General features: G+C 45.9%; 1 protein-coding gene across 1 annotated transcript in view; it reads left to right on the top strand.

Annotated features, from left to right (window-relative positions):
• The first annotated feature begins 21,051 nt into the window (after nucleotides 1-21,051).
• The window catches only part of LOC133629414 (uncharacterized), a 97,168-nt gene continuing 94,443 nt past the window's right edge, over nucleotides 21,052-23,776 (top strand). The window contains exons 1-2 of the mRNA XM_062020057.1: nucleotides 21,052-21,145; nucleotides 21,486-21,583. Of these exons, the coding sequence (XP_061876041.1) occupies nucleotides 21,052-21,145; nucleotides 21,486-21,583 (192 nt within the window). The remainder of the gene's footprint in view (nucleotides 21,146-21,485; nucleotides 21,584-23,776) is intronic.

Raw genomic sequence — 23,776 nt, 5'->3', positions numbered from 1 at the left:
CTGAAGATTACCCCTGCTGCCGAGAAGATGGGTCACCCCGTGTCTCGAAGCAACCGAGTCGACGGGCGAGGCAGAGGGCAAAAAGAAAGTGGAAGGCAAGCCCCAGGAATAGGTGGATCCAGGAAATTATGGAGCAGGAAATGCCGAGGGACTGGGAATGAAATTAGGGGAGGAATTGGAACATATAAATATGGTCAAGGCAATGAAAAAGCTACTTCTCTGAAGTTATTATTGTTAGTTTTGCTTTTATGGATTAAGGGTGTAAAAGCTAGCCCACACCAACCTTATAAATGGAGCTTGATTAGGTGGGAGGATCAGAAGGTTTTACGGAGTATAACCACACCAGGGGCACCCTCATTTGATACCAACTTATGTGCACTCCTACCAGGAGCATCAGGATGGCCATGTCTTACAAAACTAGGTTTTTACTTTTGTCCAGCCTCGAATCCGGGAAAGAGCTATTGCAATTACCCCGGGGAATATTATTGTGGATACTGGGGTTGTGAAACTGTCGCTCACGGATTCACCCCAGGTGGAGGGCCTGACAAATACATACATATTGGATGGTCACAAGGATGTAAACCTACTAATGTGTGGCAGGCTGTGGCTGTGGGGGCTGATTGGGATTCAACCTCCTGCACGACCTTTTTTATTAATATAAGCAACCCCACGGACCTTGGCTGGCTGGTAGGGAAAACATGGGGAGTTAGGCTATGGGAGACAGGAAGGGATCGAGGGGGACACTTTCTAATAAAAAAGGAATTAGCTCCGAAAAACAGTCATCTAATAGGTCCAAATGCAGCAATAGAAGAAGATCAAAAGGAGCGTCCTACCTCAGCCGGTAAGAACGACTCCTCTAACCAAAACACAACAAACATCACCCCAGGAAGGTCAGAGCATACTATAACTACCCCCAGCCTTCAGATTCCATCCGCGAGAACTTACAGTGTCTTGCGGGAAGTTATGCAAGCTAGCTTAGAAGTACTTAATCAAACATTTCCAAATCTAACTAGAGAATGTTGGCTATGTTATGACATCCGACCCCCCTTCTATGAAGCCATTGGGCTGGATGCAAAGATAAAAAGAGCCAACGGCACTAATCCCGCTGAATGTCAATGGACAAGCAGAAATGTAACTGAACAAGCCCCAGGAATTACTCTCTTTAGAGTTACAGGAAAAGGAACATGTATAGGAAATGTTAGTGTCCAAAATAACAACTTATGCAACCGGACTATACAACCTAAAGGGGCAGACTGGCTTATTCCAGCTAAAAACGCTAAATGGGTTTGCAGTAAAACAGGAGTATCCCCCTGTGTATCTGTCACTCTTCTGAAAAGCGTTAATGATTTTTGTGTACAAGTCCTTATTGTTCCTAAGATAATCTACCATCCTAAAGACTATGTCCTGAACCGCCAACCAACATCTCAAAGACATTATGTAGTTAAGAGAGAGCCATTTTCAGCCCTCACACTAGCAATACTACTGACAGTAGCCGGAACTGGAGTAGGCACAGGGGCTGCTGCCCTAATTACCCAACCACAGAAACTAAACGCTTTAAGACATTCAGTAGACGAAGATTTGAAAAAAAATAGATGAGTCTATCACAGCATTAACCAATTCCGTTAGATCTTTATCAGAAGTAGTACTACAAAATAGACGGGGACTGGACCTGCTGTTTTGGCAACAAGGAGGACTTTGTGTAGCCTTAAAAGAGGAATGTTGTACTTATGTAGACAAAACTGGTATTGTATTAGATACCTTAGGAGAATTACGGAAACAGCTGGAGAAAAGAGAAAGAGAAAGAGAAGCACATCAAAGTTGGTACAAAACATGGTTTAACCATTCCCCATGGTTAACTACCCTGCTGTCTACGATAGCTGGGCCTTTGATCCTATTAATTTTAGGTTTGACATTTGGACCTTGTATTTTTAATAAGGTGATTGAAATAGTTAAGGGGAGACTAGAGGCAGCTCATCTGTTACTAATTAGAGCCAAATATGAGTCTCTGGAAGATACAGATAAGGAAGAAGATTTAGAATGGAGCAAAAATGAACTAAAACGATTTAATGAACAAAACAAATTGACCTAAGAGAAAAAGGGGGGAATTGTTATAAACATGTTTTGTTCAAATTAAAGATGTAAGGGCTGGATGTGGTTTACGCAAAATATGTTAAGCGATATTTTCCAGGAACCTCATCCACACAGGAACCGTTAAAGTGGCAGAGAAGAAGAGGAGCCCCAGCAACAAGAAGGACATGCGCAGAGTACTACCATAAACCCGGAAGTTGAACTGTATAAAAGGAGGAGCTTAGACCGAAGTCGGCGCGGCAGTTGGCAGGACGGTGATCCCCCTGTCGCCCAGCGCTGCATTGCCTTATCGCTACGCTTGCTGTAATTAATAAAATTGCTGATTGGCTTAAGCAACAGTGTTTGACCCATGTGTTGCTAAAATTCCTCCATAACATACTTACTACTGTAGCTGGGGTCTGCCTTCCTGCTTTCTTGTAGCTCCCATATTCAGTGGTATACCTTAACAGACACATGTATTTTTTCAATGGGAGCAGAACAGAAAAAGTGTGGTATTGAAGATAGCTCCCACAGGAAAGCAGCTGCAAATGTGACACCGTGCTGGCTGATAGACTGCATGGGGACCTACTTACTACTGTAGCTGGGGTCTTGTCGAGGAGTGGTTAAGGGAGAATGGACATGGAACCCAGGGTATAATGTTAGGCCCGATGGGGCAAGGCAATCTGAGTTCCAGTTATATGAATTTAATGCACAATCAAGACCAGAGTCAGAGCCATGGTTAAAGCAGTTGCTGTCACGCAGACAGCAGGCCGCTTTCTATTCCTTCAAGGTTGGGCTGTTTTCAGCTAACGAGGTAACAGCCCAAGGTGGAAAACAACTACGGGGGAAAAACAAGATGGGAAAATGTGAGGGAGCTTGCTTATCGCAGAAACCGCAAGTAGGATGAGCATAAGAATGTAATCTATTAGCTGCTGTTGCTGAGCTAGCTTTGAAGCTGCTGTGTATATAAGTTAGAGCCTGCTCTCAATGAAGAAGATTTCTGCTATCACTCACATTGAGTAGGACGGATTTCTTCCCACCCAGCTGAGAATCGGACCCTGGGTTGATGGCCGCATGAAGTAGGCTTCGTGCCTGGGTTTTTCAGGCTTTTGTGCCTGGGTTTTTTAGGCCTTTGTGCCTGGGTTTTTCAGGCTTTTGTGCCTGGGTTTCAGGCTTCGTGCCTGGGTTTCATGCCTTCGTGCCTGCGTTTCAGGCTTCGTGCCTGCGTTTCAGGCTTCGTGCCTGGGTTTCAGGCCTTCGTGCCTGGGTTTCAGGCTTCGTGCCTGGGATTCAGGCTTCGTGCCTGGGATTCAGGCTTCGTGCCTGGGTTTCAGGCCTTCGTGCCTGGGTTTCAGGCTTCGTGCCTGGGTTTCAGGCCTTCGTGCCTGGGTTTCAGACTTCAAGACTGGGTTTTTCAGGCCAAGAGCCGAAAACTTCGCGGCAGGGTCTGCCTTCCTGCTTTCTTGTAGCTCCCATACTCAGTGGCATAAGTTAACATACACATGTATTTTTTCAATGGGAGCTGAGGATAAAAACTGTGGTATTTAAGATAGCTCCCACAGTAAAGCAGCTGCAAATGTGACACCGTGCTGGCTGATAGACTGCATGGGGACCTACTTACTACTGTAGCTGGGGTCTGCCTTCCTGCTTTCTTGTAGCTCCCATATTCAGTGGTATACCTTAACAGACACATTTATGTTTTCAATGGGAGCTGAACAGAAAAAGTGTGGTATTGAAGATAGCTCCCACAGGAAAGCAGCTGCAAATGTGACACCGTGCTGGCTGATAGACTGCATGGGGACCTACTTACTACTGTAGCTGGGGTCTGCCTTCTGCTTTCTTGTAGCTCCCATAGTGGCATAACTTAACAGACACATGTATTTTTTCAAAGAGAGCTGATGATAAAAACTGTGGTATTGAAGATAGCTCCAACAGGAAAGGAGCTGCAAATGTGACACCGTGCTGGCTGATAGACTGCATGGGGACCTAGTTATTACTGTAGCTGGCGTCTGCCTTCCTGCTTTATTGTAGCTCCCATACTCAGTGGCATAACTTAACAGACAAAATGTACTTTTTTCAAAGGGAGCTGAGGAGAAAAAGTGTGGTATTGAAGATAGCTCCCACAGTAAAGCAGCTGTAAATGTGACACCGTGCTGGCTGATAGACTGCATGGGGACCTAGTTAATACTGTAGCTGGGGTCTGCCTTCCTGCTTTCTTGTAGCTCCCATATTCAGTGGTATACCTTAACAGACACATATTATTTTTTCAATGGGAGCTGAACAGAAAAAGTGTGGTATTGAAGATAGTTCCCACAGTAAAGCAGCTGCAAATGTGACACCGTGCTGGCTGATAGACTGCATGGGGACCTACTGACTACTGTAGCTGGGGTCTGCCTTCCTGCTTTCTTGTAGCTCCCATACTCAGCGGTATAACTTAACAGACAAAATGTATTTTTTTCAATGGGAGCTGAACAGAAAAAGTGTGGTATTGAAGATAGCTCCCAGAGGAAAGTAGCTGCAAATGTGACACCGTGCTGGCTGATAGACTGCATGGGGACCTACTTACTTCTGTAGCTGTGGTCTGCCTTCCTGCTTTCTTGTAGCTCCCATACTCAGTGGCATAACTTAACAGACACATGTATTTTTTCAATGGGAGCTGAGGATAAAAACTGTGGTATTGAAGATAGCTCCCACAGGAAAGCAGGTGCAAATGTTACACCGTGCTGACTGATAGACTTCATGGGGACCTACTGACTACTGTAGCTGGGGTCTGCCTTCCTGCTTTCTTGTAGCTCCCATACTCAGTGGTATACCTTAATAGACACATGTATTTTTTCAATGGGACTCAGGAGAGAAAGTGTGCTATTGAAGATAGCTCCCACAGAAAAGCAGCTGCAAATGTGACACCGTGCTGGCTGATAGACTGCATGGGGACCTACTTACTACTGTAGCTGGGGTCTGCCTTCCTGCTTTCTTGTAACTCCCGTACTCAGTGGTATAACTTAACAGACACATGTATTTTTTCAATGGGAGATGAGGAAAAAAAGTGTGGTATTGAAGATAGCTCCCACAGGAAAGCAGCTGGAAATGTGACACCATGCTGACTGATAGACTGCATGAGGACTTACTTACTACTGTAGCTGGGGTCTTGTCGAGGAGTGGTTAAGGGAGAATGGGCATGGAACCCAGGGTATAATGTTAGGCCCGATGGGGCAAGGCAATCTGAGTTCCAGTTATATGAATTTAATGCACAATCAAGACCAGAGTCAGAGCCATGGTTAAAGCAGTTTCTGTCATGTAGACAGCAGGCCGCGTTCTCTTCCTTCAAGGTCGGGCTGTTTTCAGCTAACGAGCTAACAGCCCAAGGTGGAAAACAACTACGGGGGAAAAACAAGATGGGAAAATGTGAGGGAGCTTGCTTATCGCAGAAACCGCAAGTAGGATGAGCATAAGAATGTAATCTATTAGCTGCTGTTGCTGAGCTAGCTTTGAAGCTGCTGTGTATATAAGTTAGAGCCTGCTCTCAATGAAGATTTCTGCTATCACTCACATTGAGTAGGACTGATTTCTTCCCACCCAGCTGAGAATCGGACCCTGGGTTGATGGCCGCATGAAGTAGGCTTCGTGCCTGGGTTTTTCAGGCTTTTGTGCCTGGGTTTCAGGCCTTCGTGCCTGGGTTTTTCAGGCCTTCGTGCCTGGGTTTTTCAGGCTTTTGTGCCTGGGTTTCAGGCCTTCGTGCCTGGGTTTCAGGCTTCGTGCCTGGCTTTTCAGGCTTCGTGCCTGGGTTTCAGGCCTTCGTGCCTGGGTTTCAGGCTTCGTGCCTGGGTTTCAGGCCTTCGTGCCTGGGTTTCAGGTTGCGTGCCTGGGTTTCAGGCCTTTGTGCCTGGGTTTCAGGCCTTCGTGCCTGGGTTTCAGACTTCGTACCTGGGTTTCAGGCTTCGTACCTGGGTTTCAGGCTTCGTGCCTGGGTTTCAGGCCTTTGTGCCTGGGTTTCAGGCCTTCGTGCCTGGGTTTCAGGCTTCGTGCCTGGGTTTCAGGCCTTCGTGCCTGGGATTCAGGCCTTCGTGCCTGGGTTTCAGGCTTCAAGCCTGGGTTTTTCAGGCCAAGAGCCGAAAACTTCGCGGCAGGGTCTGCCTTCCTGCTTTCTTGTAGCTCCCATACTCAGTGGCATAACTTAACATACACATGTATTTTTTCAATGGGAGCTGAGGATAAAAACTGTGGTATTGAAGATAGCTCCCACAGGAAAGCAGCTGCAAATGTGACACCGTGCCAGCTGATAGAATTCATGCAGACCTACTTACTACTGCAGCTGGGGTCTGCCGTCCTGCTTTCTTGTAGGTCCCATTCTCATTGGTATACCTTAATAGACACATGTATTTTTTCAATGGGAGCTGAGGAGAAAAACTGTTGTATTGAAGATAGCTCCCACAGGAAAGCAGCTGCAAATGTGACACCGTGCTGGCTGATAGACTGCATGGGGACCTACTTACTACTGTAGCTGGGCCTGCCTTCCTGCTTTCTTGTAGCTCCCATATTCAGTGTTCTACCTTAACAGACACATGTATTTTTTCAATGGGAGCTGAGGAGAAAAAGTGTGGTATTGAAGATACCTCCCACAGGAAAGCAGCTGCAAATGTGACACCGTGCCAGCTGATAGAATGCATGCAGACCTACTTACTACTGTAGCTGGGGTCTGCCTTCCTGCTTTCTTGTAGGTCCCATTCTCATTGGTATACCTTAATAGACACATGTATTTTTTCAATGGGAGCTGAACAGAAAAAGTGTGGTATTGAAGATAGCTCCCACAGGAAAGCAGCTGCAAATGTGACGCCATGCTGGCTGATAGAATGCATGGGGACCTACTTACTATTGTAGCTAGGGTCTGCCATCCTGCTTTCTTGTAGGTCCCATTCTCATTGGTATACCTTAATAGACACATGTATATTTTCAATGGGAGCTGAGGAGAAAAACTGTTTTATTGAAGACAACTCCCACAAGAAAGCAGCTGCAAATGTGACACTGTGCTGGCTGATAGAATGCATGGGGACCTACTTACTACTGTTGCTGGGGTCTGCCTTCCTGCTTTCTTGTACCTCCCATACTCAGTGGTATACCTTAACAGACACATGTATTTTTTCCATGGGAACTGAACAGAAAAAGTGTGGTATTGAAGATAGCTCCCACAGGAAAGCAGCTGCAAATGTGACACTGTGCTGGCTGATAGACTGCATGCGAACCTACTTACTACTGTAGCTGGTGTCTGCCTTCCTGCTTTCTTGTAGCTCCCATCCTCAGTGGTATAACTTAACAGACAAAATGTATTTTTTTCAAAGGGAGCTGAGTAGAAAAAGTGTGGTATTGAAGATAGCTCCCACAGGAAAGCAGCTGCAAATGTGACACCGTGCTGGCTGATAGACTGCATGGGGACCTACTTACTACTGTAGCTGGGGTCTGCTTTCCTGCTATCTTGTAGCTCCCATACACAGTGGTATAACTTAACAGACAAAATGTATTTTATTCAAAGGGAGCTGAGGAGAAAAAGTGTGGTATTGAAGATAGCTCTCACAGGAAAGCAGCTGCAAATGTGACACCGTGCTGGCTGATAGACTGCATGGGGACCTACTGACTACTGTAGCTGGGGTCTGCCTTCCTGCTTTCTTGTAGCTCCCATACTCAGTGGCATAACTTAACAGACACATGTATTTTTTCAATGTGAACTGAGGAGAAAAAGTGTGGTATTGAAGATAGCTCCCACAGGAAAGCAGCTGCAAATGTGACACCGTGCTGGCTGATAGACTGCATGGGGACCTACTTACTACTGTAGCTGGGGTCTGCCTTCCTGCTTTCTTGTAGCTCCCATACTCAGTGGTATACCTTAACAGACACATGTAGTATTTAATGGGAGCTGAACAGAAAAAGTGTGGTATTGAACATAGCTCCCACAGGAAAGCAGCTGCAAATGTGACACCGTGCTGGCTGATAGAATGCATGGGGACCTACTTACTACTGTAGCTGGGGTCTGCCTTCCTGCTTTATTGTAGCTCCCATACTCAGTGGTATAACTTAACAGACAAAATGTATTTTTTTCAATGGGAGGTGAGGAGAGAAAGTGTGGTATTAAAGACAGCTCCCACAGGAAAGCAGCTGCAAATGTGACACCATGCTGGCTGATAGACTGCATGGTTACCTACTTACTACTGTACCTGGGCCTGTCTTCCTCCTTTCTTGTAGCTCTCATATTCAGTGCTATACCTTAACAGACACATGTATTTTTTCAATGGGAGCTGAGGATAAAAAGTGTGGTATTGAAGATAGCTCGCACAGGAAAGGAGCTGCAAATGTGACACCATGCTGACTGATAGACTGCATGGGGACCTACTAACTACTGTAGCTGGGGTCTGCCTTCCTGCTTTCTTGTAGCTCCCATACTCAGCGGTATAATTTAACAGACACATGTATTTTATACAAAGGGAGCTGAGGAGAAAAAGTGTGGTATTGAAGATAGTTCCCACAGGAAAGCAGCTGCAAATGTGACACTCTGATGGCTGATAGATTGCATGCAGACCTACTTAGTACTGTAGCTGGGCTCTGCCTTCCTGCTTTCTTGCAGCTCCCATACTCAGCGGTATAATTTAACAGACAAAATGTATTTTATTCACTGGGAGCTGAAGAGAAAAAGTGTGTTATTGAAGATAGCTCCCACAGGAAAGCAGCTGCAAATGTGACACCGTGCTGGCTGATAGACTGCACGGAGCCTTACTTACTACTGTAGCTGGGGTCTGCCTTCCTGCTTTCTTTTAGCTCCCATACTCAGTGGCATAACTGAACAGACACATGTATTTTTTCAATGGGAGCTGAACAGAAAAAGTGTGGTATTGAAGATAGCTCCCACAGGAAAGCAGCTGCAAATGTGACGCCATGCTGGCTGATAGAATGCATGGGGACCTACTTACTATTGTAGCTGGGGTCTGCCATCCTGCTTTCTTGTAGGTCCCATTCTCATTGGTATACCTTAATAGACACATGTATATTTTCTATGGGAGCTGAGGAGAAAAACTGTTTTATTGAAGACAACTCCCACAAGAAAGCAGCTGCAAATGTGACACTGTGCTGGCTGATAGAATGCATGGGGACCTACTTACTACTGTAGCTGGTGTCTGCCTTCCTGCTTTCTTGTAGCTCCCATACTCAGTGGTATACCTTAACAGACACATGTATTTTTTCAATGAGTGCTCAGAAGAAAAAGTGTGGTATTGAAGATAGCTCCCACAGGAAAGCAGTTGCAAATGTGACACCGTGCTGGTTGATAGACTGCATGGGGATCTAGTTACTACTGTAGCTGGGCTCTGCCTTCCTGCTTTCTTGTAGCTCCCATACTCAGCGGTATAATTTAACAGACAAAATGTATTTTATTCAATGGGAGCTGAGGTGAAAAAGTGTGGTATTGAAGATAGCTCCCACAGGAAAGCAGCTGCAAATGTGACACTGTGCTGGCTGATAGACTGCATGCGGACCTACTTACTACTGTAGCTGGGTCTGCCGTCCTGCTTTCTTGTAGGTCCCATTCCCATTAGTATACCTTAATAGACACCTTTATTTTTTCAATGGGAGCTGAGGAGAAAAAGTGTGGTATTGAAGATAGCTCCCACAGGAAAGCAGCTGCAAATGTGACACCGTGCTGGCTGATAGACTGCATGGGGACCTACTTACTACTGTAGCTGGGGTCTGCCTTCCTACTTTCTTGTAGCTCCCATATTCAGTGGTATACCTTAACAGACACATGTATTTTTTCAATGACAGCTGTGGATAAAAACTGTGGTATTGAAGATAGTTCCCACAGGAAAGCAGCTGCAAATGTGACACCGTGCTGGCTGATATACTGCATGGGGACCTAGTTACTACTGTAGCTGGGCTCTGCCTTCCTGCTTTGTTGTAGCTCCCATACTCAGCGGTATAATTTAACAGAAAAAATGTATTTTATTCAATGGGAGCTGAGGTGAAAAAGTGTGGTATTGAAGATAGCTCCCACAGGAAAGCAGCTGCAAATGTGACACTGTGCTGGCTGATAGACTGCATGCGGACCTACTTACTACTGTAGCTGGGTCTGCCGTCCTGCTTTCTTGTAGGTCCCATTCCCATTGGTATACCTTAATAGACACCTTTATTTTTTCAATGGGAGCTGAGGAGAAAAAGTGTGGTATTGAAGATAGCTCCCACAGGAAAGCAGCTGCAAATGTGACACCGTGCTGGCTGATAGACTGCATGGGGACCTACTTACTACTGTAGCTGGGGTCTGCCTTCCTACTTTCTTGTAGCTCCCATATTCAGTGGTATACCTTAACAGACACATGTATTTTTTCAATCGGAGCAGAACAGAAAAAGTGTGGTATTGAAGATAGCTCCCACAGGAAAGCAGCTGCAAATGTGACACCGTGCTGGCTGATAGACTGCATGGGGACCTACTTACTACTGTAGCTGGGGTCTGCCTTCCTGCTTTCTTGTAGCTCCCATACTCAGTGGCATAACTTAACAGACACATGTATTTTTCCAAAGGCAGCTGAGGATAAAAAGTGTGGTATTGAAGATAGCTCCCACAGGAAAGAAGCTGCAAATGTGACACCATGCTGGCTGATAGACTGCATGGGGACCTACTTAGTACTGTAGCTGGGGTCTATCTTCCTGCTTTCTTGTAGCTCCCATACTCAGCGGTATAATTTAACAGACAAAATGTATTTTATTCAATGGGAGCTGAGGTGAAAAAGTGTGGTATTGAAGATAGCTCCCACAGGAAAGCAGCTGCAAATGTGACACCGTGCTGGCTGATAGACTGCATGGGGATCTACTTACTACTGTAGCTGGGGTCTGCCTTCCTGCTTTCTTGTAGGTCCCATACTCAGTGGTATACCTTAATAGACACATGTATTTTTTCAATGGAAGCTGAGGATAAAAACTGTTGTATTGAAGATAGCTCCCACAGGAAAGCAGCTGCAAATGTGACACCGTGCTGGCTGATAGACTGCACGGAGCCTTTCTTACTACTGTAGCTGGGGTCTGCCTTCCTGCTTTCTTGTAGGTCCCATTCCCATTGGTATACCTTAATAGACACATGTATTTTTTCAATGGGAGTTCAGGAGAAAAAGTGTGGTAATGAACATAGCTCCCACAGGAAAGCAGCTCTAAATGTGACAACGTGCTGGCTGATAGACTGCATAGGGACCTACTTACTACTGTAGCTGGGGTCTGCCTTTCTGCCTTTCTTGTAGCTCCCATACTCAGCGGTATAATTTAACAGACAAAATGTATTTTATTCAATGGGAGCTGAGGAGAAAAAGTGTGGTATTGAAGATAGCTCCCACAGGAAAGCAGCTACAAATGTGACACCGTGCTGGCTGATAGACTGCATGGGGACCTACTTACTACTGTAGCTGGGGTCTGCCTTCCTGCTTTCTTGTAGCTCCCATATTCAGTGGTATACCTTAACAGACACATGCATTATTTCAATGGGAGCTGAGGAGAAAAAGTGTGGTATTGAAGATAACTCCCACAGGAAAGCAGCTGCAAGGGTGACACTCTGATGGCTGATAGATTGCATGCAGACCTACTTAGTACTGTAGCTGGGCTCTGCCTTCCTGCCTTCTTGTAGCTCCCATACTAAGCGATATAATTTAACAGACAAAATGTATTTTATTCAATGGGAGCTGACGATAAAAACTGTGGTATTGAAGATAGCTCCCACAGGAAAACAGCTGCAAATGTGACACCGTGCTGGCTGATAGACTGCATGGGGACCTACTTACTACTGTAACTGGGGTCTGACTTCCTGCTTTCTTGTACCTCCCATACTCAGTGGCATAACTTAACAGACAAAATGTATTTTTTTCAAAGGGAGCTGAGTAGAAAAAGTGTGGTATTGAAGATAGCTCCCACAGGAAAGCAGCTGCAAATGTGACACCGTGCTGGCTGATAGACTGCATGGGGACCTACTGACTACTGTAGCTGGGGTCTGCCTTCCTGCTTTCTTGTAGCTCCCATATTCAGTGGCATAACTTAACAGACACATGTATTTTTTCAATGTGAACTGAGGAGAAAAAGTGTGGTATTGAAGATAGCTCCCACAGGAAAGCAGCTGCAAATGTGACACCGTGCTGGCTGATAGACTGCATGGGGACCTACTGACTACTGTAGCTGGGGTCTGCCTTCCTGCTTTCTTGTAGCTCCCATACTCAGCGGTATAATTTAACAAACAAAATGTATTTTTTTCAATGGGAGCTGAGGAGAAAAAGTGTGGTATTGAAGATAGCTCCCACAGGAAAACAGCTCCAAATGTGACACCGTGCTAGCTGATAGACTGCATGGGGACCTACTTACTACTGTAACTGGGGTCTGACTTCCTGCTTTCTTGTAGCTCCCATACTCAGTGGCATAACTTAACAGACAAAATTTATTTTTTTCAAAGGGAGCTGAGTAGAAAAAGTGTGGTATTGAAGATAGCTCCCACAGGAAAGCAGCTACAAATGTGACACCGTGCTGACTGATAGACTGCATGGGGACCTACTTACTACTGTAGCTGGGGTCTGCCTTCCTGCTTTCTTGTAGCTCCCATATTCAGTGGTATACCTTAACAGACACATGTATTTTTTCAATGGGAGCTGAGGAGAAAAAGTGTGGTATTGAAGATAGCTCCCACAGGAAAACAGCTGCAAAGGTGACACTCTGATGGCTGATAGATTGCATGCAGACCTACTTAGTACTGTAGCTGGGCTCTGCCTTCCAGCCTTCTTGTAGCTCTCATACTCAGCGATATAATTTAACAGACAAAATGTATTTTATTCAATGGGAGCTGACGATAAAAACTGTGGTATTGAAGATAGCTCCCACAGGAAAGCAGCTGCAAATGTGACACCGTGCTGGCTGATAGACTGCATAGAGACCTACTTACTACTGTAACTGGGCTCTGGCTTCCTGCTTTCTTGTAGCTCCCATACTCAGTGGTATAACTTAACAGACAAAATGTATTTTTTTCAAAGGGAGCTGAGTAGAAAAAGTGTGGTATTGAAGATAGCTCCCACAGGAAAGCAGCTGCAAATGTGACACCCTGCTGGCTGATAGACTGCATGGTGACCTACTTACTACTGTAGCTGGGGTCTGCTTTCCTGCTATCTTGTAGCTCCCATACACAGTGGTATAACTTAACAGACACATGTATTTTTTCAAAGGGAGCTGAGGAGAAAAAGTGTGGTATTGAAGATAGCTCCCACAGGAAAGCAGCTGCAAATGTGACACCGTGCTGGCTGATAGACTGCATGGAGCCTTACTTACTACTGTAGCTGGGGTCTGCCTTCCTGCTTTCTTGTAGGTCCCATTCCCATTGGTATACCTTAATAGACACATGTATTTTTTCAATGGGAGTTGAGGAGAAAAAGTGTGGTAATGAACATAGCTCCCACAGGAAAGAAGCTGCAAATGTGACAACGTGCTGGCTGATAGACTGCATAGGGACCTACTTACTACTGTAGCTGGGGTCTGCCTTTCTGCCTTTCTTGTAGCTCCCATACTCAGCGGTATAATTTAACAGACAAAATGTATTTTTTTCAATGGGAGCTGAGGAGAAAAAGTGTGGTATAGAAGATAGCTCCCACAGGAAAACAGCTGCAAATGTGACACCGTGCTGGCTGATAGACTGCATGGGGACCTACTTACTACTGTAACTGGGGTCTGACTTCCTGCTTTCTTGTACCTCCCATACTCAGTGGCATAACTTAACAGACAAAATGTATTTTTTTCAAAGGGAGCTGAGTAGAAAAAGTGTGGTATTGAAGATAGCTCCCACAGGAAAGCAGCTGCAAATGTGACACTGTGCTGGCTGATAGACTGCATGGGGACCTACTTACTACTGTAGCTGGGGTCTGCTTTCCTGCTTTCTTGTAGCTCCCATACTCAGCGGTATAATTTAACAGACAAAATGTATTTTATTCAATGGGAGCTGAGGAGAAAAAGTGTGGTATTGAGATAGCTCCCACAGGAAAGCAGCTACAAATGTGACACCGTGCTGGCTGATAGACTGCATGGGGACCTACTTACTACTGTAGCTGGGGTCTGCCTTCCTGCTTTCTTGTAGCTCCCATATTCAGTGGTATACCTTAACAGACACATGTATTATTTCAATGGGAGCTGAGGAGAAAAAGTGTGGTATTGAAGATAGCTCCCACAGGAAAACAGCTGCAAAGGTGACACTCTGATGGCTGATAGATTGCATGCAGACCTACTTAGTACTGTAGCTGGGCTCTGCCTTCCAGCCTTCTTGTAGCTCTCATACTCAGCGATATAATTTAACAGACAAAATGTATTTTATTCAATGGGAGCTGACGATAAAAACTGTGGTATTGAAGATAGCTCCCACAGGAAAGCAGCTGCAAATGTGACACCGTGCTGGCTGATAGACTGCATGGAGACCTACTTACTACTGTAGCTGGGCTCTGGCTTCCTGCTTTCTTGTAGCTCCCATACTCAGTGGTATAACTTAACAGACAAAATGTATTTTTTTCAAAGGGAGCTGAGTAGAAAAAGTGTGGTATTGAAGATAGCTCCCACAGGAAAGCAGCTGCAAATGTGACACCGTTCTGGCTGATAGACTGCATGGTGACCTACTTACTACTGTAGCTGGGGTCTGCTTTCCTGCTATCTTGTAGCTCCCATACACAGTGGTATAACTTAACAGACACATGTATTTTTTCAAAGGGAGCTGAGGAGAAAAAGTGTGGTATTGAAGATAGCTCCCACAGGAAAGCAGCTGCAAATGTGACACCGTGCTGGCTGATAGACTGCATGGGGACCTACTGACTACTGTAGCTGGGGTCTGCCTTCCTGCTTTCTTGTAGTGAGAAGAGGTGAAACTGAGAAGAGGCGAAAGAAACAAAATGGAGTACGGCCTGCACACTATGAGAACAACAACCGCCTCAGCGAAAGTACAGTCTCATTGAGACCGCTTCATTTCCAAGAAGCAGAAGTTAAAAACATTTCCTAAAAAAAGGCTGCGGCCTGTGGTTATCAGGAGAGGCCAGACCGAGGGTCAAGAGCTTGTAACTATTGTTTGAACCCTATATGTGTTGTGTGGCGTGTAAACCCTATAAAAACCCTTTCCTACTGAGCACCAGGGTCGCCTCCTCTGACTCCTGCGTGAGTTACGAGACGACCTGGAGCTCAGAAATAAACCTCACCTCGTGCGTTTGCATCAAGTCAGCTCCTCGTTTTCCTCTGAGGTGCGCGTCTGCCTGGGTAGAGGAAAGCTTCGCCTTTCATTTGGGGGCTCGTCCGGGATCAACCACGAACACCTCAGGAAACGATGACCCCTTGGAGGTGAGCTTTTTGTGTGAATGTTTGTGGCGCCACATGAGAGCTTGTGAGCTTGTGTAGATTGAGATTAAGAGTTTGTGGTTTGTGTAACTGAGCAGGCTTTGTTGGGATAACATTGTTTTTAACGTTATTTCTTTCTTTTATGTCTGTTTCTTTTGTGTCTCTAAGAGTTTGTGGTTTGTAAAACTGAGAGCTTTGTTGGGATAACATTGTTTTTAACGTTATTTGTTTCCTTTATCTCTGTTTCTTTTGTGTCTCTCAAAATTTAAATTAGTGCCCATCCCTCTATGTCATAGGCTGCATACCGTTGACCAAGTCTGAGACTAGGTCTGGATCTAGCCGCACCTAAGCCCCTTTTTAGGGTGCCTTAGAAAGCAAGGGGGTCCAGACTGAACCTCGTGACTCAACGGCAGGGTCTCCTTAAATAAGCCTACTGTTGACCAGGTCTGGGACTAAGGATTCTTTCCTGAACCTCGTGACCCAACAGTCCATAATCCCCAACTTCAGTAAGAAAAACACTTAGGGATACACGGATAAGGTTCTCATTCTCTCACTCTCTTTTTTTTTTTTTTTTTTTTTTTTTTTCTCTCTCTCTCCATTAACCTCTGAAAATGTTTTAAGTGTGTGAGATTGGGAGCTCGCTGTTGCACAGATATCTTAAGCATCAGAGACCAAGTGAATGTTACTTTTGTGGGTGGTTGGGTGAGAACATACCTTGGTACCCTTGTAAGTTCAGGGAATGCTTTTTGTGCCGCCTCTGTGTCCATAAGTGTATTTGTTGGTTTTCACCTGAGAGTCACCCTCAACATTACGGGGATAGGTACGGGACAGGAACTCCTTTGTGCAAAAATTTTAGATGTGCCTGATTAATTGTATTGATTTTTTTATGTTCTACCTGTGTAAGGATAGGAGTCATAATTGTCAGGGTTGTGTTATGTTGTTTTGGAAGTAAGGGTCATGGGAAAACTGAAGCTGCTGGGTCAGTAAAGGTCTGACAGACTTTAAAGAGGTTTCTGAGTAGCACGTGTGGGGGACAGACGTGTCCGGCACCAAAGGCTACGGCCCTGGGGGACGCCTCACGGGTGAAAATAGGCAACCTTCGCCTATAGGTGAAACCTAGCTGGTCCTTGTGGAGTGAATGAGGGGACGAAGTCTCCGCCCTTCTGAAATTTTGATAAGATCTCTTCCGTGGTGTAAAAGTCGTGGAGAGCGAGAAATCGTTTCTGTGTGTGTGTGTCTTATTATAATCTTTTTTGTAATACTGATAACCATGGGGCAGTCCCGGTCCACCCCTCTGTCATTAACATTGGCACATTGGCCAAAAGTGAAAGCACGAGGGCAAAACCTGTCTCTTATTATCAAGAAGGGGGATTGGCAAAATTATTGCGAAAGTGAATGGCCAACCTTTAAAGTAGGATGGCCACGGTCAGGTACCTTTGACATCCATACCATACGGGCAGTCCGAATGACTATTTTCGCCTCAATAGGAGGCCATCCTGACCAAGAACCATATATCACAGTATGGGAAGACTTGGTGATGTATCCGCCGGACTGGGTCCGACCATTTCTTCCAAATGATAAAATAAGAGTCCTAGCCCCATCCTACTCATACTTTAGACGGGGCGTACCTGTGACAACCAGGACTCTGACTCTCACAGGAGTAGAAGAAGGGGTGACCAATAATGGAGGAGATTATGAAAAATTGAAAGAACCAAGCCCTAAGACCAAGGTATATCCAGAGGTCGAAGGACCCCCTGAATGGACTCCACCTGTATCCACATCTATACCCACCGCCCCCCCAACTGGACCCCGGTCCCCAGACGAGGGAGTACCTGTGCCGTATAACCCGGGGGGTTGGGAAGAAGGACCCTATACCGGTACCAGGAGTAAACGGGGGATAACGCCTGAGGGACCAGACTCCACTGTAGCCTTACCACTCCGGGCGGTGGGGCCAGCCCCCACAGAGCCAGATGAATTACAACCGTTACAGTACTGGCCCTTTTCGTCCTCCGATTTGTACAACTGGAAAGCAAATAACCCTTCTTTTTCTGAGAATTCTGCTGCCCTCATAGGACTAGTCGAATCCCTGATGTACTCCCATCAGCCCACATGGGACGACTGTCAGCAGTTACTTCAAACACTTTTCACCACAGAGGAGCGAGAACGAATCTTCTCAGAGGCACGAAAAACCCTACAGGAAGGCCAACCAGGCCAACCCCCTCGAACAGGAATGGAAGTGGAAGCGTTGTTCCCAGTAGCGCGACCGCAATGGGACTATAATACAGCAGCAGGTAGGGAATGACTGTCCATATACCGCCGGGCTCTGGTAGCAGGACTAAGAGGGGCAGCCAGGAAACCTACCAATCTGGCAAAGGTGAGAGAAATTATGCAGGGGCCTAATGAACCACCCTCGGTGTTCCTAGAACGTATCATGGAGGCCTATCGTATTTATACCCCGTTTGATCCCGAATCTAGGGGACAGCGGGCCTCCGTTATCATGTCCTTCATTGGACAAGCTGCACCAGACATAAAACGAAAACTGCAGCATATCGAGGGATTGCAGGATTACACCCTGCAAGATATTGTTAAAGAGGCTGAAAAAGTGTTCCATAAAAGGGAAACTGAGGAAGAAAAGTGGGAGATGGAAAAGAATGAGAGAGAAAAGGAAGAAATACGGAGACAAAAGAGACAGGATAAGAATTTAACAAGAATATTTACTACGGTAATGGCCGAGGGGAAACGCCAAGGGGAAAGACAGGCGAAAGGAGGAAGGGACCTGGGCGACAATGGCAGGAATAAAGGACCCAGAAGACTGGGAAAAGATCAATGTGCGTTCTGCAAGGAACATGGGCATTGGGCCCGTGAATGCCCCAAGAAAAAGGGAAAGAGAGTGCTAACCCTGGAGGAAGATGAAGATTAATGGGGTCAGGGCCCGGAACCCCTCCCCGAGCCTAGGATAACGTTAAATGTGGAGGGGACCCCAGTAAATTTTTTGATTGATACTGGGGCAGAATATTCCGTACTGAAAACCTCATTAGGGACTGTAACTAACAAACAGACCATGGTAATTGGAGCAACAGGTCGAAAAGAATACCCCTGGACAACTAATCGAACTATTGACTTGGAAACTAACCAAGTATCCCATTCTTTTTTGTTAATACCCGAGTGCCCTACCCCCCTCCTCGGGCGAGACCTGTTAACAAAAATGAAGGCTCAGATAAGCTTTACTTCTGCTGGCCCTGAGATCGCCCTTGCAGGCGGAAAGCCAAAAACATGCGTATTGTCTCTACACTTGGGGGAGGAATATAGACTATATCAAAACCCCAAGGAGAACCTGGATAACCTTGAAAAATGGCTCAAGCAGTATCCGAAGGCATGGGCCGAAACTGAGGGCATGGGGGAAGCGGTGAACATCCCTCCCATAGTGATCGAGCTACAATCAAGTGCCACCCCAATAAGCGTAAAACAATACCCATTGTCAAAAGAGGCAGTAACAGGGATACGACCTCACATCGACAAGCTTGTACAACAAGGGATTCTTGTGCCTTGTAAATCTCCCTGGAACACACCACTCCTGTCGGTAAAGAAACCTGCGACTGGGGATTATCGACCAGTACAGGACTTGCGGGAAGTCAACAAAAGAGTCCTTACCTTACATCCTACGGTACCCAACCCATATAATCTCTTAAGCTCTCTTCCCCCAGATCGTACCTGGTATACAGTCCTTGACCTAAAGGATGCATTTTTCTGCTTGCGACTACATCCAGTGAGCCAGTTGATTTTCGCTTTCGAGTGGAGAGATCCTGAAAGTGGGAGAGTGGGTCAACTCACGTGGACAAGATTACCACAAGGATTTAAGAATTCTCCTACCTTGTTTGATGAAGCCCTCCACAGGGACCTGGCAACTTTCCGGGCACAAAACCCACAGGTAACTTTACTCCAATATGTAGATGACCTCCTACTCGCGGCGTCCACCAAAGAGAGCTGCCTGATGGGAACTCGCAGACTACTGGTTGAACTTGGAAGGTTGGGGTACCGTGTCTCAGCAAAGAAGGCACAAATCTGCCGGAAAGAGGTAACCTATCTGGGATATGCTCTAAAGGATGGAAAAAGGTGGCTGACGGAAGCCCGAAAGAAGGCCATCTTGCAGATCCCCACCCCGTCAACCTCTCGACAGGTGCGTGAGTTCCTGGGAACGGCAGGGTTCTGTCGCCTTTGGATACTTGGGTTTGCTAGCTTGGCTGAACCACTATATCCACTCACAAAAAACAAAGGAGAATTCGTATGGGGCAAAGAGCAGGAGGAGGCCTTCACCAACATAAAGAAGGCGCTGTTAAGTTCCCCTGCTCTGGCGTTACCTGACCTCACCAAACCATTTACTCTGTTCGTGGATGAGCGAAAGGGAGTGGCCCGGGGTGTGTTAACACAGAGACTCGGACCCTGGAAACGGCCAGTGGCATACTTGTCAAAGAAATTAGACCCCGTGGCCAGTGGATGGCCTGCCTGCCTTAAAATAGTGGCTGCCACCGCAGTCTTGGTAAAAGACTCTGATAAACTTACTTTTGAACAACCAATTACAATCATTGCAGCCCACTCCTTGGAAAGCATTATTCGGCAACCTCCTGACCGATGGTTAACAAATGCCAGGATGACTTACTATCAGAATCTGTTACTAACTGAACGTATTAAGTTTGCCCCTCCAGCCATCCTGAACCCCGCCACACTGATGCCTGAAGCAAGAGAGAGTGACCAGCCTCTCCATGAATGCCAAGAGGTTCTAGCCGAAGAAGTGGGCATTCGCGCAGACCTAACTGACCAGCCTATGGAAGGAACCCCCTCGTGGTTCACCGATGGGAGCAGCTACCTGTTGGAAGGAAAGTGAAAGGCTGGCGCAGCCGTAGTGGACGGGAAACGGGTCGTGTGGGCTAGCTCGTTGCCAGAGGGGACCTCTGCCCAAAAAGCCGAACTAGTAGCCCTCATATAGGCCCTGAGGTTGGCTGAAGGAAAAGTGATTAACATATTTACCGATAGCAGATACGCCTTCGCAACTGCTCACGTCCATGGGGCAATATACAGACAGAGGGGGCTCTTGACATCGGCGGGGAAGGAAATTAAGAACAAAGAGGAAATTTTAAATCTCCTAGAAGCCGTACATCTCCCCAAAAAGGTGGCCATCATACATTGCCCAGGGCATCAAAAAGGAGATGACTGGGTTGCAAGAGGGAATCGAATGGCAGACACAACTGCCAAAGAGGCCGCACTAGAGGCCATGATACTCTCAGTAAAACTTGACGACAAACAGGCAGTGGAAGAAACAAACCTATCCGCTGAGGAAGGGAAAGCTTACATAGATAAAATGCACCGACTTACGCATTTGGGGACTGAAAAACTTATCACACTAGCAAAAAAATCACGCTACAAGGTCCCGGACCTACGGAAAACCGTGGAACGCATCGTACAAAATTGCGAGGCATGTGCCTTTACAAATGCAGGACATACTAAAGGAATCCAAGGAAAGAGACTGAGAGGAGATCGACCAGGAGCATATTGGGAAGTAGACTTTACGGAAGTAAAGTCTGCCCGGTACGGTAACAAATATTTGTTAGTGTTTGTAGATACCTTCTCTGGATGGGTCGAAGCATACCCTACAAGGAACGAAACAGCACTAGTAGTCGCAAAAAAGATCCTGGAAGAGATTTTTCCCCGGTTCGGTATTCCCAAGGTAATCGGGTCAGACAATGGACCTGCCTTTGTCGCCCAGGTAAGTCAGGGAGTAGCCAGACAATTGGGGATTAACTGGAAGCTCCATTGTGCATACCACCCTCAAAGTTCAGGACAGGTAGAAAGGATGAATAGAACCTTGAAAGAAACTTTAACTAAACTAGTAGCGGAGACCGGCGGGAGGGATTGGACAGTCTTTCTCTCCCTCGCTCTGTTTAGGGTTCGAAACACCCCAGGACCTACGGGGCTCACCCCTTATGAAATCTTGTATGGGAGTCCCCCTCCTCTGACAGAAATAGTGGGGACTGATGAACCTGTTGTGCCCTCTCTTACTCTTGCAGCACGCCTAAAAGCATTGGAAGTAGTTAGAAAAGAAGTTTGGGAACAGTTGAAGAACCTCTACGACCCGGGCGAGGTGTCGATGCCCTATTCGTTCCAGGTCGGAGACAAAGTTCTGATTAGACGACACCGATCAGAGACGCTCGAACCTCGGTGGAAGGGACCGTATGTGCTATTGTTAACAACTCCCACCGCTGTAAAAGTTGATGGGATTACTGCATGGGTACATTCAGCGCATGTAAAAAGGGCACCTAGAGATATACAAAAGGATGATTGGGTGGTGGAAAAGACTGATAATCCTCTTAAGCTTCGTGTGTTTCGGAAACCAAACCGAAACACCTAGGGAAAATCTGTTGGTGTGACTAATCCGAGATTTCGGGAAGGCCCAAAATGCGACCAGTATCACTGCTTGTTTACCATTACCACAAGCAGCTGGGGAGCCTATTCCGTGGGGTATAATCCCGGCGGGACCACTACCAAAATATAAAAATAATGTATCCCAATTTTGTAAGAGTGTGCCCCGAACTAGGACTGGGGTAGGTCGGCGATTTATCAGGACACGAAAATCACAGTGGAAAGTCAGGAAGGAAGACTGCAAACGAAAACTTAATTCTGAATATGTAAAGGGAGGGATCCATTCTGTGGGGACGTGCTACTTTGATGAGGAAAAACAAGTTACAGTAACTACCACTGAAACTTACTCTGAAGTGGTATGTCAGAATATCACACAATTAGACCCCAAGGTCTGGCAATCTATCTGGGGACCCGCTATTGCAGAAACTTTTAGCTACATAGGACCAGTAAACTGGTGTGTGCAGTTTCAAGGAAAGCAGGATCAACGCTATACACACACTTTTCATGAGATGACTTCTAAAAAAACCATTGTGGAACACACACATGGGTGGAACTGTACCAAAGTCCTCAACTGTGACACCCCGGAGAGGGAAATAGGGATTTTCCCCGTCCGTTATCTGCTTAAGTGGGGATGTGAATGTCGAGGATACAAACATACCCTGCCACCACATACTAAAGGTGGGTCAGATGGGGAAATGCTTGACTGCAAATATACTACAGTCCAGAGTCCTGGAAATTTAGTATGGGTCACTAACGAATGGAAATGGACCACACATATTTCCATTGATGGGCCTATTAATCAAATTACCCTAGGGGTGCCCACACTGTGTCCCTACTGGAAAAAGTCTGGAGAAAAAGAACTTATGCCTCGAAAAAGGAGGGATGTAAGTAAAGAAGGCGAGGAAGCCCCCAGTGATGAATGGCAGGAACCAAAAACTGCGGTAAAAATAGGGTGGGCAATTGAATCCATATTTCCCCAAATCGCTTCATATAGAAATAGGGAGATGCTTGAGAAATTGTTGGCACAAACCGCGCGATTAGCGGCTGTTACTAAAAAGGGATTTAAAGATATGAATTTCCAACTCCAGGCAACTAGCAAAATGGCTCTGCAAAATCGGATGGCCCTTGATATGTTACTATTAAAGGAACATGGGATTTGTGGGTATCTAAAAAATAAAATAAGCGACTGTTGTATACATATCAAAAATGTTACGGAAGCTGTAGAAAACGATATTAACAAATTACATCAGATAGAGGAGAAAACAAAAGGAATTGAAGAGGAAGCCCGAAGAAATTGGGTAGGGGAAGTATTCAATTCCCTAGGAATACATATTGCTGAGTGGTTATCTTCGTTAATCCAAACTGTGATAATTACTATTATTCTTATTGGTATAATCTTTATTTCTTATAAGTGTGTTTTAGGACTGTGCCTAAAGGGGTGGAAGAAGACTCCAAAATGACATCCATAATGTTATAAGCATAGAATAGAAATATAATGTTAGTAAGTGTTAGTCCTGACCACTGGTCTGGCCTCTCCAGAAATTCTAAGATTAGAAATGTACAAAAGAAAAAGAGGGGAATGAGAAGAGGCGAAACTGAGAAGAGGCGAAAGAAACAAAATGGAGTACGGCCTGCACACTATGAGAACAACAACCGCCTCAGCAAAAGTGCAATCTCATTGAGACCGCTTCATTTCCAAGAAGCAGAAGTTAAAAACATTTTATAAAAAAAGGCTGCGGCCTGTGGTTATCAGGAGAGGCCAGACCGAGGGTCAAGAGCTTGTAACTATTGTTTGAACCCTATATGTGTTGTGTGGCGTGTAAACCCTATAAAAACCCTTTCCTACTGAGCACCAGGGTCGCCTCCTCTGACTCCTGCGTGAGTTACGAGACGACCCGGAGGTCCGAAATAAACCTCACCTCGTGCGTTTGCATCAAGT

The sequence above is a fragment of the Colius striatus genome, unplaced genomic scaffold, assembly GCF_028858725.1.
Source record: "Colius striatus isolate bColStr4 unplaced genomic scaffold, bColStr4.1.hap1 scaffold_44, whole genome shotgun sequence".
NCBI classification, from domain to species: domain Eukaryota; kingdom Metazoa; phylum Chordata; class Aves; order Coliiformes; family Coliidae; genus Colius; species Colius striatus.
This window is presented reverse-complemented; position numbering and strand designations above follow the sequence as displayed.